Source organism: Diceros bicornis, chromosome 4 (assembly GCF_020826845.1).
Source record: "Diceros bicornis minor isolate mBicDic1 chromosome 4, mDicBic1.mat.cur, whole genome shotgun sequence".
Lineage (NCBI taxonomy): Eukaryota > Metazoa > Chordata > Mammalia > Perissodactyla > Rhinocerotidae > Diceros > Diceros bicornis.
This window is the reverse complement of record NC_080743.1, coordinates 22,592,458-22,611,075: the sequence shown is the minus strand read 5'-3', so window position 1 is coordinate 22,611,075 and position 18,618 is coordinate 22,592,458. Positions and strand designations below refer to the sequence as shown.

Below are 18,618 nucleotides of genomic sequence, written 5' to 3'. Positions count from 1 at the left end.
AGTTCAGCTCAAATGCTACTTGTCCCCAAAGTCTTCTCAATTAGGGTGAATCTCTTATAAACTCCCATCTTTGTATGCACAGGATGCCCAGGGAAGGTGTGACATATACTTCACTCTCAATGAATATTTATTAAATGAATGCTTAAAATGTTTTATCCGGGAAGAGGAAGCAATTTTATTCATTATGTTTATTTTCTGAATTTCCTTGGTATCCTTCAAACAGAAGGGATTAGAAGGATATTTCATTAATTGTAAATCCAGTTTTTAATCGCATGATAATGGAATTAATTTTAAATTACATAGATATAAAAATTATTGAGTTAAAGTTTACATCTTATCATCTTCTATTAATAATTCAGAAACATGTATTTTTAATGCATTATTCTCTGGATTTTGTTTAAGGAAAAAAATCTAGATATGTTTAACATATGTTATTTACAATGTAAAATTGCCTAGATGTTGTATTTTGCTACTTTTAATTACTTTAGAATAATTTTAGATTTTAAAGTTTCAAATGAAACAATAGCTAGCTGATGTTGTTTCCAAGGCCCAGTGACCTCCTCTATTAAAAACAACAAAAGTTTATTTGGAGGGTTATCAAGTTCTATTTGTTCATTATAGAAAGTTGGAAAAACAGAAAAGCACAAAAGGAAAAATAAAAAATCACCTGTAACCTCACAACTGGGAGAGATAACTAAAGTTACTATTTTAGCATATATATAATTTTTGGGATTTTGGATTACTTCCAGTTTTTGCTATTATAAATAAAAATGTGGATAGTTTCTTTGAGTCTTCTTACATATCTTTTCTTAGGATAAATTTCTAGAAGTGGAATTCCATGGTCAGAACGGAGGCCCATTCTTAATGTTGCTGTTATATATTTCCAAATTACCTCTCATAAATGGGTCCCTATACTTTTTCCAGTACTAGGCAATTTTAAAACAAATGTTTCCAAATTTGATAGGTGATCTCATCTAATGTTGGGCTTTAAATACCATCTATATCCTGAGGGCTCTCAAATTTCTGTCTCTAGCCTAGACCTTGCCCCTGAATTCCAGACATATATTTTACTGCCTACCTGAAATCTCCACTTGGATGTGTAATAGGTGTCTCAAAGTTATCATGTCCAAAATAAGCTCCTTCATGTATGTCCCCAAATAGTTCATCCTACAGTTTTCCTCATCTCAGTTAATGGCAATCATGCTTTCTATTACTTGCTGTCATCCTTGACTCCTCTCCCTTAACACCCTCTTCCAATCTGACAGCCAATCTACTTCAATTATATCCAGAAGTTGACCACTTCTCTCCAGGACCACTGCCATTAAATTACCCTGGTTCAAGCCACCATCATCTCTCGTCATTACAGTGACTTTTTAACTCTTCTCTTTGCTTCTGCCCTTGTCCCTGCAGTCAGCATTCAGTGTAGCACTAGAGTAGTTCCTATAAAAATGCAAGTTGGACATGTCACTGCTCTGCTCAAACCCTCCAATGATATCTTGATTAATAGAGTAAACATCTACAAGGCATTATACCATCTGGCTTTCCTTTCCCTCTCTGACCTCACCTTCTTGCACTCTCCCCTTTGTTTTCTCCCTTCCTGCCACATTGGCCTTCTTGCTGTGTCCCGGCTAACTGGCCTGGCCTTTCCCACCATTGCCTTTCTCTGCAGGAATCCTCTTCTCTCAAAGAGCCAGGCTTCCTTTTGCTGTTTACTCAAAAGTTCCTTTCTCAGGAGGAGAAAGGAGGCCTCCCTGGCCCATCTGCAACTTGTTCCTAGCCTGCTTTTGTGTATGATATATTTTATTTCTTATTCTTGTTTTTTTTCTATCTACCCCTTATTTTTGTCTATCTATACATGAAGTATTTAAGCTCCATGAAGGAAGGGATCTTTGCTCTTTTGCTCATTACTGGAAGAATATCCAGTGCCTGTAGCATTTTTTTAATAACTAGTAAACATATTTTTTTATGTATTCATTGATTATTTACATTTCTGCCTTTTTGAATTACCTACTCATTATCTTTTATGTGTCTTTTTTCTTAATATGTAAGAACTTTCTATATATTATATTTGTGATAATTTGTTAATTTTTCACATTTTTCATTGCCTCAGATTTTTTGAGGGTGCTATGAAATTTTGGAGATATATACCCATATGTATATATATGTATATGTGTGCGTATATATATATTTTTTTCTTTTATGGCGTCTGTTGGGAGTCTCTCACATTTTTGCACAGCTTGCAAGCAGAGGCACTGGCTGCCTGTGAACCAGACTGTCTTTTCAAGGGTGTTTGTATAATGAACATCCATGGAAGGTAGCAATGCTTCCTTCTATCAAAGAGTAGGCATACTTACTGCCTGTTTTAAGAGATTTGGGTTCCCTAAACTCAGGGTTGCTCCTCAGTAATGCATTCAGCTACAGGTACAGGTACCATCTGGCCTCCTCTGTGTTGCCCTATGTGAACTGGGGCTTAGAAAACTAACACAAATGTGGATATCTGGCTACTGCTATTGCAGTGAGTAATGAAGGCCTGTGTCTCTGACCCACGAGTCTCATGTCTTTGGCTAGCATCCATGAAACTGTGCTAGACTAACTCGTAAACTTGGAGGGTAAAATCTCAGACCCAAAACAGTTCTTGATATCTTCTTTTGATTTTATGTCTAATAGGGTTTTTGCTATCCTAAAATCAAATAAAATTGTACCTGGATCTTCTGTGAAAATTTTTAAAGCTTTATTTCTTATATTTGTTAAATATAAAATATGTTGACAAATATATTTATATTTTATATAAATAATATATAAGATATATATAAAAATATATGAAGAAATATAAAAAATAATGTTGGGTAGAGGCAAATAATTAATCTATTTTTTTCCTCATAGTTAAACTGTTGTCTTATTACCATTATTTACTGATCCATATTCTCCCCATTGATTTAAAAATCCAGCCTTGTTATACACTAAATATAATTTTAGTGTATTTTTCTTTTTCTGTTCCATCGGCCTCTATATTCTTATGTTAGTATCTTAATAATTTGAGTTCTTTATACATTTTAATATCTAATAAGAACTGAGATTCTCCACTTAGTATTCCTTTCAAATTTTTATTAATCTTTCCTATTTATTTTTCCATATGAATTTTAAATTAATTTCGTCATATCCCCCCTCCCCTCAACTGTTATATTTTCGTTGAAATTGCATTAAAGTTTTATTGATTTGTAAAAACACTGATCTGTCAATAGTATTGAGTCTTCCCATCCAGGAACATGGTCTTCCTATTTTCCAAGTCTTTTTTTGTCAGTAAATTTTAAAAATATATGTCTTGAATAAGTCTTATTAATGTTGTTCATAAGTATTACTTTTTGAAATTCCTTTTTTAGATTAGTCATTGTATCAATCAAAAATAATTATTTTATTGATTTCGTTGATGAATGAGTTATGTTTTCATAATCTTGTAGCACGGGAGTACAAATGAGTTCTAATGATTTATAAAATCTATTTATATATTCTCTGCTAGACTACACTTGCTGCTTTGAAGGACGAGATTGTTTCTGTTGAAAATGAACTCTTAGAATTGCAAGAAGTAGAAAAACAACAGAAAGCCCTTATTGAAGTGTATAAAACTCAGGTGACCATTGCATTTATTTTAATGTTTGTTAAATTTGATAGACAATTTAGAACACTGCATTTGTTTACAATCTAAATCAACAGAAGTGAAGAAAAGTAGAGCTGTTATTTTGTGATAGACTATGATATGTCCCAAATATTTCTTAATGTTCCAAATACTTTTATAAATAGATGATCCTGCTGATTCTTGATTCAAACATTTCCTGTGTATGTATTGGATATTCCTAAAAGTAGATCTAAAATTAATTACATAGGTGTAATGTAAACCTTATGTATAATCTTGTTAATCTTGGTTATAGTTGTCATCTTGTATATTTAATGGTATTGATTTAGAATAATGACTCCTTTCTGGCTCATTAAAGCCCAATACCCACTCTTTCCCAATCAATAAAGTATAATTCAGATTTACTCACCTGAAAGACCTGGAAAAGAACATATGACAGTATATATGGAATAGAGCGTGTGTTCAATGTTAATTTATGGAAAAACTTATATTTTGGAAATACAGTGTTCAAGAAAAGCTTCATGAGAAGGATGAGACTTATGCAGGTCCTTGAATGAAGAGTAACAAACTAGTCAATAAACAGCTTGTTTTTATTGGGAGTGTTTGAATTAAAGAATAATGAACCAAAGGTAAAAGCTTAAGGAGGGCATAGTGTAGGTAAGTAGGAAGGGGCTGCACCTGGATGGTTTAGATGGGAAAATGGAGTTGAGACATCCAATTAGAATATTGCAGTCATCCAGCAGATAAGAATGGAGGCTCTGGTGGACTGTAGGACATGTTCCTGAGAATGTCATCTGGTGTTCCAGCTGGTTGTTCGGGTTTAATCCCTTAGCAGTAATTCTATGGATGAGTTACCATAGTCTAGGCTCTGGGCCTTGTCTAAAGTGTTCTGTCAGATATGTTTTGAGCTGATTTTGATTTGGAAGATAAAATAATTGGTATAGGAGCTAGTTTGGTATGGGAGGCTGATTCTTTTTTTTTTTGTGTGAGGAAGATCAGCTCCGAGCTAACATCCATGCCAATCTTCCTCTTTTTGCTGAGGAAGACCGGCCCTGAACTAACATCTATTGCCAAGCCTCCTCCTTTTTTTCCCTTTTTCTCCCCAAAGCCCCAGTAGATAGTTGTATGTCATAGTTGCACATCCTTCTCGTTGCTGTATGTGGGACGCCGCCTCAGCATGGCCAGACAAGCGGTGCGTCGGTGCGCGCCCCGGATCCGAACCTGGGCAGCCAGTAGTGGAGCACGCATACTTAACCGCTAAGCCACGGGGCCGGCCCCAGGAGGCTGATTTCCTTAAAGTGACGTTGACCTGCAAATGAAGATCTCTAATATTCAGAGCTCAAGTGAAGAGTCTAGAAATATTGGTGGGAAAAGACAGGTAAATCATAAAAGGATTGTGGAATACAGTAGAGCATTGAGTGATTCCCATATTTAAAGAAGGAATAACATTAGATAAACATACGGAAGGTATTGATAAAGAAATAATTATTTGTTTAAAATTTAAAATTCAAATTTTTAGCTTTTTATTTCCTGTTATGGTCCTAATAATAAAATAATACGTTACTCTAATAATATATTTTGTTTTCAGATACAAAAGTTGCAAGAAGCAGCTGAAATGGTGAAAAGCAAATGCGAAAATTTACTACATGAAAATAACCTAGTAACAGAAAACAAAAATAAAAAATTAGAGAAGGTAAGTTTGACATTTTAAATAGTAAAATAACATTTTATTTATATGTTTTGTACTTTATGAATATTACACAGATCCTTTCATTTTAGTCATTTTCTCTAATTTAGACCTAGGAATTATCTGTTCTCAGTCTCTGTAGGAGTTTGTTTTCTGAGGAAATAATGTTTCTTCCAGGCTTGAAATGTTGTTTGTTTGTGTGAATGTTTTTTACTTTTTTCTTAATATTTGGAAAATAGCATAAACGTTTAATTTTTCTGTTACAAGAGCAGACTCAAATAGCTCGAAAAAATGGTCATCACTGAGCTTCATGAACCAGAAGTATTCAAACTTGAATACGTCTCCTTTTTAACCACACCTTTTTTTTCTGGTATTAAATCTTTTGTGTCTAAAAAACCAAAGTAAATATTCTCTGCTAAATGCTTTTTTGGAAGAAAAATAACATCATAAAAAAAAACCCAGTGTCATTTCCTTTTTTCACCCTATTGCAACAGAATGAGGGGAAGGCCAAGTTATGATGTTTTTGTGAATATTTTTAAGTTTTTAAATGAAACCGCATCCCTTTTTGGGTTTTTCATGTTGTTTTGGTAAGGAAGCAGTGAAAGTCGTAGGACGCTGACTCCTGGCTGGAGAGGTCATGGTATGTTACTGGACAGTTCCAACTGAGTGTAATAAGGTGACTGTCTCTGGGGTGTCCTTGCGTCTTGGGATTGAGAAGTCTGCGTGAGGCACCAACGTGAAGAAAGGGTCAGCCAGAGCAGACATTCTGCTGGTTAAACAGAGATAAAGAGAGCCATCAAACATGCAACTTCCTGCTTTCTTAGAATTACTTTTCACCTATTTTAGCAGACCAGAGAAGAAATCATGTCATGCCTCTTGATCTCTTTCTCATGAGACTAACCAGTGCAAATGTCTCCTCTTTTGCTAGGCAGCACTGTAAATAAAAGCCTATTAAAAAACCTGTTCAAAAGGCAGATGGGGCAAGAGCCTGTGTTTTTCAGATACTTTGAGGTCACAGTATTTTCTTACTGGTATTAAACTAGAGAGGTCATTTTTTAAAATGAAATTCTTCCTTTTCTTTTTCCACTGTTTTAAGTCTCCTGGTTTTCTCATGGGCTCTTAGATGGTTGGGGACTTGGAGGGATGCTTTGTTCTAGTTTTATCTTTTGGGATCAAGAATACCGGATGTTGCACATTAGCTCTTGGTGTTCCCTGTCTCAGGGAAAGAGTCTAGCTCTCGTTTTTCCTTCACATGAACATCCTAAATGCCGTTTGTCTGGTTATTTTTTCTTAATTAACAGTACAAGCATTTCTTAGTGTGGTTTCTTGTCACATCTCCACAAAAATGCCTCACTGAGAAACTGCAGCAACCAAAAAGATCAATAGAGATAAAATTAGAGAGATTTGTTCATAGTGACATTAATGATCAAATTACATCTACTGAGGGACTGATGATATTAGCTATCTTGAAATAATATACAGTAAACCCCACCGATTTTGTCTAAGATGAGTGCAGCAAGGCTGCTGTAATTGCAATATCTGAGTTACAAGATTGATTGACAAAAAGTGATAATTACTTTAGACTGATGGCTGGACAGTAGAAAACTACCATACCAGCTTTATTAGTAATATCTGTGCTTGAATATAAAAGACAGGATTCAAAAAGTTTGCTTTCCTAAGTAGGTTAAACATTCTTCCTGCAAGCTAATACTACTATATTCATTTGCTCAACGAACTTTTTGAAAACTAATTGAAGTTCAACCAATTTTTTGTGTATGTGTGTGTGAGGAAGATTGGCCCTGAGCTAACGTCTGTTGCCAATCCTCCTCTTTTTGCTGAGGACGATCGGCCCTAGGCTAATATCCCTGCCCATCTTCCTCTACTTTATATGGGACGCCGCCACAGCGTGGCTTGACAAGTGGTGCATCGGTGCGCACCCGGGATCCGAACCTGCGAACCCCAGGCCACCAAAGCGAAGCGCATGAACTTAACGACTATGCCACTGGGCCAGCCCCAGTTCAACCCACTTTTGAGTTATATGTTCTTATTTAGCAGAGTCTAATTTAATGTTTATTCATATTTATTTGGTTGAATCTTTTTGTTTAAAACCATTATACCTAAATTACTTATTATATTATAAGCATATCTAGTATTTAGATAGTACAAACGTTAATGCTGAATGTGTGATCTTGCACTTGTTTCTTTAATGCTACAACTCAGATGAGAGGCCAGATGCAGTCTCATCTGAAGGAGTTAGAGCGCGTCCGCGATTCCTTGACGGCGGCGGAGCGGAGGCTTCACGAGTGTCAGGAGAGTCTGCAGCAATGCCAGGGGAGATGTGCAGACCAGGCGCACACCGTTAGGGAGCTTCAGGGCCAGGTGTCCAGCTGCTGTTCTCGTTTTTGCTAGACATCATAAAGAAACGCTTAGGAATGATTTCACCAGTTGAGAGCACTTATGTTAGGGGTTGATTTTTCTACTCCCATCTAAATCAGTTGATAAAATGTCAATTTCATGCAGATACTATAATATTTTGCAAGCTATTCTTTTAATATTTTATAGTGAAAAATTGGTAACTAAAATTGCTGATTTAGCTTATTCATACAAATCTATATTTAGTCATTTGAGGACAGGGTAATAGCATGATAGAAGGAGTAATGCTATCTTTACATATTATTTTGTGATGTCAGGATAAGGTAAATTATTGTAATTTACCTTACAAAAATTAGAATTTATTTTAACTAGACTTGTGCATCAAGTTTATTTGGAAAAAAGATTAACTTTTTCAACATACACTTTCTTACTCCATCAGAACAGAGATCATGGGTGCCCTGTTAGTCACCACATAGCCATTTCCTGATTCAATGCCTAGCACATAGTAAGCACTTAATAAGTATTTTTTTAAGTAATTACTTTTTTTTCCTAAAGAAGCCTGTCCAAGAATGGTAGCAAGTCTTTTTCTTTATTCGCAAAACAATTTTAGGACCAATTCCTTGTCTATCTTTCAAAACATAATCTGGATTTTAACTTTGAAATGCACCTGTTTTTAAAAACATGCAAACGAAACTTTACTGAATTTAAATTCCTGAGGAGATTTTTCTAGGAAAATGTCAAATTACATTGATGACCTAAATTACTGATTGAATTTATGAGAAAGAATTGCTTTGTTTTCAAGGCTTCTTAAACAATTTAAGTATAGCATTTGAAGCAATGGGAAGAATATTCTGTCTTGGCATGGACGAATGTGTCTTTGGTTGATTTACTTGTTTATTTTATTTTGCTTCTCACAAATACAGTTTTTACTTATAGTTACAACTTCACAGATATTCAATTATCAATCACTAGCTTTAGGTGAAACAGAAAACTATAAGAGAAACCCTAAGTATCTAACAATAGGAGATTAATATTGTTTAAAATCTTCACATTTACTTAATAAAATAAATGTCCTTTTTCAATAAAACATTATTCCGAATTTTTGTGTGTGTGTGAGGAAGATCGGCCCTGAGCTAACATCTGCCAATCCTCCTCTTTTTTTGCTGAGGAAGATTGGCCCTAGGCTAACATCCATGCCCATCTTCCTCTACTTTATATGGGATGCCACCACAGCATGGCTTGACAAGCTGTGAGTCGGTGTGTGCCCGGGATCCGAACCTGTGAACCCCGGGCCGCCGCAACAGAACGCGCGCACCTAACCACTTGTGCCACTGGGCCGGCCCCTTCAGGATGTTTTAATTGCCATCTTTCAGAAAAATTTTTAGCAGATGATTTTCCATAAGGCAACAGTTTTTTTAAACTTAACCAGGAATTTAAGAACTTGTGTTTTAACAATGTAATATTTCTTGATGTCTCTCTGTATATGAGTAATAATAACAATATTTATACCTTCTTGTTTTTTATGATTTTTCTAACAATAAAATATATGGATTTCTTTGGAAGTTGATTATAAAGAAAATAATCAAGAAAACTTTTTTTTCCCTCTATCAGGTTGATGGAAATCACAATCTTCTGAGAAAGCTTTCTTTGGAAGAGGAAAATTTTCTTATTCAGTTGAAGTGTGAAAATCTTAAACAGTAAGTATTAAACTGACTTAAAATTGGTGTTACATTTTTCTCTACACACTATAATTTTAAAATATATGTTTTCTGTAAAAAGAAAATTAGAACAGATGGATGTGGAAAATAAAGAACTTGAAAAGAAGCTGGCAAACCAAGAAGAATGTCTTAAGCACAGCAATCTTAAGTTTAAAGAGAAATCTGCAGAATATACAGCACTGGCCAGACAGCTGGAAGCTGCTTTAGAAGAAGGAAGACAAAAGGTACAGATGGCCTTTATTTAGAAACTTTTTAATTAGTTTACCAAAGAGTCATCTTTTTAAACAGACAATATCTCATCTTGCCAAACCTACAGTTATTGTTTTTATCGTGATGACAGGGTGAAGGGAGCAATTACATTTTTGTTTTTTACCTACTTTTCCCTTTTGGAGCTAAACAGGTATATTACTGGTCCAGAGTTACTTCACTAGATAAATGATGATGTGGCAGGGTGAAGGGCAGAGATGGAAAACACTTTAAAGGAGTCCTCCTTCTTTTTTTTTAAATAAAACCAAAGCAAATGTGCAAGTTTTTGAACATTTTAATTTTGAGTAGGATCTGGTGAGCTGTAAAGCTCAACTCCCTTTTCTTTTGGTAAATATTGTTGCATGAGTAAATATATGCAAGAATTGAGTTCCAGTTAAATCCATTTGGTTACCATTTAATAAATATCTCACCATTTGTAGGCACTTTGCTAGTGCTTGAGATGCAAAGATGAGTAAGACCTGGCCTCAGCTCTCAGGACACTCACAGTTCAGTAGGGAGATAACATGTGGACAGATGTCATCCAGCATGTCGGTGCTACAATAGAGGGAGGGTACAGAGTACACCAGAGGGCGTGGTTAGTTCAACCTGGGGATGAGGGGAGATGATTCAGGAAGATCTCAAAGAAGAGGTAAATTTTTCAAATGATTTGAAAATGTAATCTTGAAAGGACATGAGGTGGGCTTTGGAGTCTAGCAGGAACTGGATTTGAATTGTGGCTCTGACATATTATACCCTGACCCAGGACAAATTACTTCTCTAAACTTGTTTCTTAATTGGAAAATGGGGATGATGAGTTTTATCACAGGATTGATGATGCTAAAAAGAGATTGTCTCTCCCCTGATGACTCTTAGGTGGGTATCTCCACCCCAGACTTCTCTCTCCCCTGAAATGTGGACTCATATATTCTGCTACTTACTTGACATCTGCACTTAACATAGACATCTCAAACTTAACAGGTCCAACACCCAGTTGTGAATCTTTCCCTCTAAACTCTCTTTGACCCATGGTCTTTCCCAAGCCTGTTAATGGCAATTCCATAAGAGTCAGATAAAATCTGATATCCTTGAAATGTGCCTCTTACATCATGTGCCATATTATATATTTTGATTTTTTTAACTCTGGGAAACCAGTTTAAATTGACTTTGAAACACACGTCATTGAATAAAAGCTAGGTAGTAAAATGTACTGCCAGTGGTAGAAATGTAATCCAGATTTCTCAGCCCCACAAACTTTTGAGAGGAAAATAAGAGTGACTTTATTAAGTGGACTTTGGAAATGCTAGGTGCTCTCAGATTTCCTCTCAAAAGTGTTCAAGGTCCCCAGAGACGTGTCTGCCCTCTCCTTTCTCTCCTGCTGCAGTGGAATATGGGGCTTTCTCTAGTTCCTGCCACATGAGGAGTGCCGTCACTGCACTGTCACCATTGTCCACACTGAGGGGTATTGACAAGGGCACGGATATTTGTCCTAAGGGCTCTTTCCCCACAGTTTCAGATCCTGTTAGCCTCTCTCACTGACAATCGCCCTTGGAATTTGTGCACAAGATATCTCTGTAAATCACTTTATAATAACTTAGAACTGAGTCCAAAGAAGTTAGAAGACAATCTTTCCCACTAGCTTCTTGCTCCTGAACTAGTCCCTGCCTCCACTCTCATTCTTGTGGCTCCAAACCAACATTCTTGCAAATAGGCTGCCACATATCTGAATCCTTGGATGAACATAGCTGAGCTAGACTTTCTGCTAAAATAAGCAATCAGAGAAATATGAAAACTCAAATTCAGACCACTTTGGAAGTGAATGAATGAAAAACCCATCTTTTGTGTGTGTGTGTGTATGTGAAGTGTATATATCACCTGCCCTGCCCCCATTTCTATCCATCCAAGTCTATAATCAGCATTGAATGAGAACTTTCTATTTTCCACCACCGCTTTAGATACCATGGTGAATATAAGTACTGTAAAACATGGCAGTTGGTCTCAGTAGGTTATAAAAATATAGTATTGAGGAACACACCTGCCTAAGTCACAGAGCAGTGCAAGTGAGTACACCTCTTCCATCTCAAGCTAATTTTGCAGATACTTATACTTCAAAGAGAAATATACATACTTATACTATATGTGCTTCCTGAAGATGGAACATCTTTAAACATTTTCTAATTAAATTGTCTATCATCCAATTAATATATATTTGGAAAAAAGAGGTCCAGTATAACTATGTCAAGGCTTTAAATCATACTTTAAAGAAAGCACATTTAGTTATTTTACTCTTTTAATGAAAATTACAGGTTTCTGAAGAAATAGAGAAAATGTCATCTAGAGAGAGGGCTTTACAAATTAAAATATTAGATCTGGAAACTGAGCTTAGAAAGAAAAATGAAGAACAAAATCAACTTGTTTGCAAAATGAACAGTGTAAGTATTAGTATGGCTTAATGTGTTTTCATAGAAAATAAGTTAGCATTTAACATTCTTACCGTGTAGTTTAGTTAAACAAAGTACAAAGTGAGGGGAATCAGGGCTATTGCTTTACTGATAATATTAAAAATAACAAATAATATAAATCATAAAAAATAAAAATGTCAGGATTATGCCAAAGAATTATCCTGTGTCCTTGATTGCTTCTGTTACATTTCCCCCAAAGTCTCATCAGACCCTTTCCCTGCATATTACTTTTTCATGGCAGCTGCTTAATGAAAATTACAGATATAATCTACTTATTTTCTTTCTGGTATGAACTTTTCATTTTTTAAGATAAATACCATTTAAACTATTATTATGAGTTACATTTTTGATATCTGTCTGGAATAATGAATATTATATTTTAGAAAGTTATAAGTTGGTGTTATGTAAATATTCGGTATTGTCATATCGTATATGAGATGGATGCTTTGGTCCATTCAGCCATGAAATGAGAAAACCAAATTGGCTGTGTTTAATTAGTCTTCTAATGTTTTTTCCTAAGGATTCATGAAATCGTCAATTGGCATAAGATACTATGAAAGCTAGCACTAGTCATGACTAAATTACTTAAAACTGTCTACTTAACAATGACATAGAAAATAATGGTACTTTATTCTTTCCAGGAGCTGGAGACTCCATGAAAACTATTTTTTTCATTCCCAAGTGTCTTAAAAGTTGAAAACCAGGTTCAAAAGTTAAATGATTTTTGGCATGCAATGTTAGTTTAATTTTATCACCATCAAAAGTTCCATGGAAATTTAATCAAAACTAAACATTTCTCACTTTTAATTTAGCACAGGCCTTCCCTTTATTTCTAAACTTTTTTTTTTTTTACTCACCATCACAGTTGCTGATATTGTGAAATATGTGTAATGTTCTTTATGTAATTAAGCCTCTGAAAAAATAAGTGTACTAAGATGAGGTAGATTATGTCATAATGTTCTCAGTACTTGGCCAAAGCTACCAAAATAAATAGGTTTAAGATTTGATGTTTTATTAAACCTGATCATTTTTACAACAGTAAAAATCTAGAATTCTAAGCATAGATTTAGACATGTTCTGTCCCTTTTAGGGGACAGTTCAGTGAGTAGTTCGGTATTTATTTTGTATACGTTCCTTAGCCCAGTTGAATTGTCAGCACCCTGAGATCCTGTCTCATAGTTGAGTGTATCCCAGTGTCTTCCATGTGCCCTACCCGCAGGAGCAGGCCTCTTTAGATTTTCTGCCCAAGTGCCCCAGTGGGGACCAGAGTGGATGCACAGACCCAACGGTGACCCAGCAGCTTAACCCAGGCCAACCTTCCTGAAGCCTGAAATGTCTTTGGAGTCTTATGTATTATCCTAAAATCCATGTACATTTTACATTCTACTCTACAATATGTGTGTTTATATTAATATTTTCCCTCCAAATTTTTGAGTAAAATTGATGTTCCACAAAGATTCACTATATTCATTTTGTGACTTTGTGTAGCCCAGCCTAGCGCATTGCTTCATACCACCCCACTTCCCCTGAGGGACATCACTCAGTTTCAGAACATATCAGGTATCACTGAACACCTGATAGGAAGGAAATAAAAGATCTCTCTTCTCAAGGTGGCTACATTTTAGTTGGAAGCTAGATGGTATTTGCAGCCTGTCTTTATCTAAAGTATGATTTTCGGTGAACAGATCTACTTGAGAATTTGTATGCAACTGAATATTTAAAAAATATATTAGGTATTTAATTTTTTTCCTCAAATGAAGAACACCTATTATATTGAGTTCTTTTTATTTTTTAAAGAATTCTAAAAGTAAAATGTTCATATTATCAAAACTAGAATTCTGTCCATTTTTAAGACAGCAAAGAAATTTTTATGGTATGAAATATGAATTTTTAGGCAGAGAAAATGGCAAAAACTAGTATTAAAATATGTCATGTTTGGGGCTGGCCCAGTGGCGTAGTGGTTAAGTTTGTGTGCTCTGCTTTGGCAACCCAGGGTTCACTGGTTCAGATCCTGGGTGCACACCTACATACCACTCGTCAAGCCATACTGTGGCGGTGTCCCATATACAAACAAGTGGAGGAAAATTGGCATGGATATTAGCTCAGAGACAATCTTCCTCAAGCAAAAAGAGGAAGATTGGCAACAGATGTTAGCTCAGGGCCAATCTTCCTCACACACACACACACACACACACACAAAAGTCATGTTAACTAATGGATATTATGACAGTTTAAAATAAGACCCACTTATTAAGTTAACCATGCTAAATATGTAATAATTTGGGGCTAAGTAAATGCATTACAACAAACTATATCACATGTATATGTCACTAGATAGATCACTAGATAACATGGATGTGCTTTAGTTATTCCAGATTTTAAAGACAAGTGAGCTCTACGATAAGTTAATAATGAACACATCAGATGTTAGGATTCTTTTAAAAAATTAAAAATCATGTATTCAATTATTGTATATATAAATTTTATATTATGACTCTGTCCTTTGATGTGAATGTCATTACTGATTATCTTTATTTCTTTTTTTTATTTAGAAAGCACAACATCAGGAAGTATGTTTGAAAGAAATACAACATAGTCTTGAAAAGTCGGAGAATCAAAATGAGAGTATTAAGAATTATTTACAGTTTCTTAAAACTTCTTATGTAACAATGTTTGGATAAATTATTGAACTTATTTTCTATAAGCAATAGCTTTTTACTGTGAGTCTAAAAAGTGATTAGGTAAAAAATAAATATACTATCTGTTGTTATACTTTATGATTTATGGGTGGTAGTATTAGAATTTTTATATAAAGATTTTTGAAACATAATTTATTGTCCAATTGAAACTTTAAAACAAGAGAGATGTTAGTATTCCTTTTTGCTGGATAATTTTCACTTAGCTCTGGTTTAATTCCTGTTTAAATTATTTTGGTTTTTAGAATATTTTTCACACACAGATATACAAAAGAAGCCAGAATCATTCTTTGTGACTGTCTGTAGCCACCATTCAAGTGAATTTGTAATAAATCTAGGCCAATTATCAGCCAAATACATGATTTTAAATAATGTATATAATTATTTTACATTGTGGTGCTGTATAGATATAATAAAGGCAAATATTCTGGATATTAATTTTTAATAATGGTATAATTACATACTTTCTAAAGATACCAAATGTCTCAATGTACTTAATATTGCTTCAAGTGTATGCTAAGATGCCATTATAATTTCTGTGAGGTTTTAAATATAGAATTTTAAGTTGTAGCTATTAAATGCCAACTGATGGTCACACATGAAAATATATTGGCATGCACTGTTTCTTTATGAAGGATAGGTATTCAGACTTTCCTATGAATTCGTAGTCTGTTTTGTTCATTTTATGTTAGCGATTATCTGATATTATTAGTGTAGATGTTCTAAAACCCCTGAGTTAACTAAAAGATTAAGGGGAACAACTGGTCCCACCCCTTCCATGGCCAACTCACATGGGATGATCAAAATAAGCACTCCTAATACCAAGAAGCTTTAGGATAAGGTCTTTATTATTGGGATGATATAGAGGAGATACCACGAACTTGTTCCCCATAATCTCCCACCCTATGCTATGTGCCAAGGCAGGATACCCTGGAAGGGGATGGATGTGGTTGACAAGGGGTCAAGTAATAGTGACTCCTCGCAGATGGTGGCTTGAGAGCTGTTCATTCAAAGGAACAATCAGGTCTCAAAAGACCATTCGAGAGGCAAGTTGTGTACTACATAGTGCAGCTTATGAACAAAACTCAGTCTCCACAAGATGTTTTATCCTCTTCTCCAATCAAAAATGGAGACCTGCATTTCTCTGATTCCCTCACTCCTAAGACTGCCATATCATCTGTAAGGGCTTACTTTCTAATGACCCATCTGCTTCATAGTATTTTTCTTAAAATAGCAAAATATTGTAATGTCAGAAACTGGCCACATTTTTTGCCTAACAATATTAGTGTTACCTTTTTTTTTTTTTTGGTAAATCATGATACCTGTGGTACTAAAACACATGCTTGACCCTTGTGATTCTTTCTTCATCTCCTAAGGCAAAGGGAGCCGTAAGAAATACTCACGAAATGAAACAGAGGTTCCTGGTATTGCTCACTAGACTGTGAGCTCCTTTAGGACAGAACTGTGTCTTACTCATATTTCTATCTCAGCCCCTACACAATACCTGGTATATAGTAGGTACTCAATTGACGTTTGTGGATAGATAAATGGATGGAAATTGAAAGAGGTAGGTATTCATCTTGTTTTAGATGTGAAAAAATGTAAGCTTAGAGGGATTAACTACCGTGGCTGTGGTATAAAACTCTTAAAGTCAGCATTTGGAAGGCAGCCACGCTCACCTCTATACCACCAACGCTGCACTACAGTCAGCATTTGAACTCAAGCCTTCTGACTCCATAATTAAAGTTGTGTGTACTGTGCTGCTTTCCTGTTGCAAGCAGTGGCGGCAGCAGCCCAGCAGCAACGCTGCTGTTGTTGATTGAGTACTTGCTACATGCCAGACGAAGTTCTGAGGATGGTACACGTATTAACTCATGTAATCTTTACGCTTGATGAGATAGGTGCTATTAATTGCATTCACTTTTCAGGAAACCAAAACACAGCAAGCCCAAGGTCACACAGCTAGTGAGCGGCAGGCATCTGGAGCCTCTCCTCTTGATTCTAACCATACTACTTTCAGCTATATTTCATAAAGTATTGGTTTTTTTAAACAATCATGCACTTACCTCATCTGTGAGTACTTTCTCTTTTTTTATATTTTTAATTTTTATTTAAAAATTAAATTTAAAATTTAAATTTAAATTTTACCAATTTAAATTACCAATTTAAATTTTACCAATTTAAAAATTGGTACCTGCAGTGTTTTAGATAGACTGTGGAAGGGAAAGACTGTCACAAAGTCCCTAAGGTCGGCACTCAGACGCTAGAGACATAGGACAACAAAAGAAGTGTGCCAGATCCTAGAAGAACTTGAACAATCCCTGTGCTTACTGTTTCCATGTGAGCACTAAGCACAGACATTAGGCTCTTCTGGTGTGTGAACCGCACGCAGCGTTGGGGAGGCCCAGAGTCAGTGCCTTGGTGTGCCTGAGCAGTGTCTGCTTCCAGCTTCCCACCCTCCCAGAAAGCCTTTGTCCCCACAGTGCTAACAGGCTGGCAGGATTTTCCTTTTATCCTTGATATTCAGAGCCTCATGACTTCCTTAAGTTCTAAAAGTTTTCTTCCATTGTTTATGTGATTCTTCTCTACATGTTCCTTTCCTCCTCGTTTTGTCCCCCAGATCTGACCTCCATGCAACTTGCCCTGTGACACCTCAGGGCGTCACAGGGTTTCTTGTGAGGTATTTCTTCCACCTGACTTTTCTGACCATTGATGTGGTTCTCAAGGGCAATCATTCTCTTTTTCTGTCACATATTGAGTTTCTAATTAAGAAATCATATTTTTTTAGTTCCTGAAACTGTTGGATTTTGTGGGATATTTTTGTTTTTAGAGCTCTAATTCCATTCTATTTTCATTAAAATTCTCTTCTGTTTCTTCCATTGGTTCTGCTTCAGTAGGCATCTCCTGTTTCTGTTCTTCTGGCCATCTTTCTTTCCAAGCCCCATACGCGAGTGTTAATTTTCCTTGCCTCCCCATGGTTGTGGTTCCCTCAGTACCTGCCAGCAGCCTTGCACATTTCTTGGGCAGTAGCAGACCAAGTGGTGAAAGATGTGGTGGCTTCAGTTCTTCTGGGCCTGGACCTGTTACCCTCTGCTGAAGTACTTGCTATGAGAAACTGTTCTGCTCCCAGACTTTTCCAGTCACAAGTAACTTTGTCAACTACAAAGACTGGAAACACTTCATTCCACTGGAGAACCCGCTTCAAGGTTTTCTGGCGTCAGCAAGTTTGTTGCAGCAAACAAGTCAAGTCCCCTTTGGAGGGGAACCCAGGCAGCATCCGTACCTTGAATCAGGTGCAGCGGTTTAAAGAATGAGTTCAGTCTCTATCTGCTGGCTTAAGATTGTTCATGATTTTTATTTTTAGGTGAAGAAAAATCACAGAATTATGTATTCGTTATGATTCACTTTTTGTAATCAAAACAAGCATCTCTCTATTTGTGTATATAAGTTCACATATGTTGGTGTGAGCATGGAGAAAGGTGTAGAGAAGCCTACATGCCTTGGTAGGGATGGAGGAAATAGTAATAACTTTCCACCTATTCTAATAAGATTCTATTACTTTCAGCTTTTTCCTAGTCATATAGTAAATGTTAAAGGTTGGAGGACAGGCATGAGAGGTGTAGGGAGTGGGAGAGTAGGATTGGTGAGAGGTCATGGTCTGAGAATGAAATATTAGAATTTGATTTTCAGAGGTGGAGTGGTTTTGGACAAGGAAAAAGTGAAGAGAAGCCTGCTTGAGATGGAGATGGAGGTCACTGGAGTCCAGGTTGTTGAGTAACTGAGGAGCCTTGGATGTGGAAGCTCTCTA

The 18,618-nt window shown here is 35.9% G+C and overlaps 1 protein-coding gene across 13 annotated transcripts in view; it reads left to right on the top strand.

Annotated features, from left to right (window-relative positions):
* ODF2L (outer dense fiber of sperm tails 2 like) overlaps positions 1 to 15,242 on the top strand; it is a 36,658-nt gene extending 21,416 nt beyond the window's left edge. For 11 of the 13 annotated variants that reach the window (XM_058538427.1, XM_058538431.1, XM_058538430.1 and 8 more), the window contains 6 exons: positions 3,518 to 3,628; positions 5,220 to 5,324; positions 9,303 to 9,388; positions 9,471 to 9,633; positions 11,959 to 12,084; positions 14,667 to 15,242. In XM_058538427.1, the coding sequence (XP_058394410.1) occupies positions 3,518 to 3,628; positions 5,220 to 5,324; positions 9,303 to 9,388; positions 9,471 to 9,633; positions 11,959 to 12,084; positions 14,667 to 14,795 (720 nt within the window). In that variant the 3' untranslated portion in view covers positions 14,796 to 15,242. Of the gene's footprint in view, positions 1 to 3,517; positions 3,629 to 5,219; positions 5,325 to 7,538; positions 7,698 to 9,302; positions 9,389 to 9,470; positions 9,634 to 11,958; positions 12,085 to 14,666 lie in introns of all 13 variants that reach the window. The other 2 variants (XM_058538434.1, XM_058538425.1) reach the window with 2 other exon arrangements.
* The last annotated feature ends 3,376 nt before the right edge of the window (positions 15,243 to 18,618 follow it).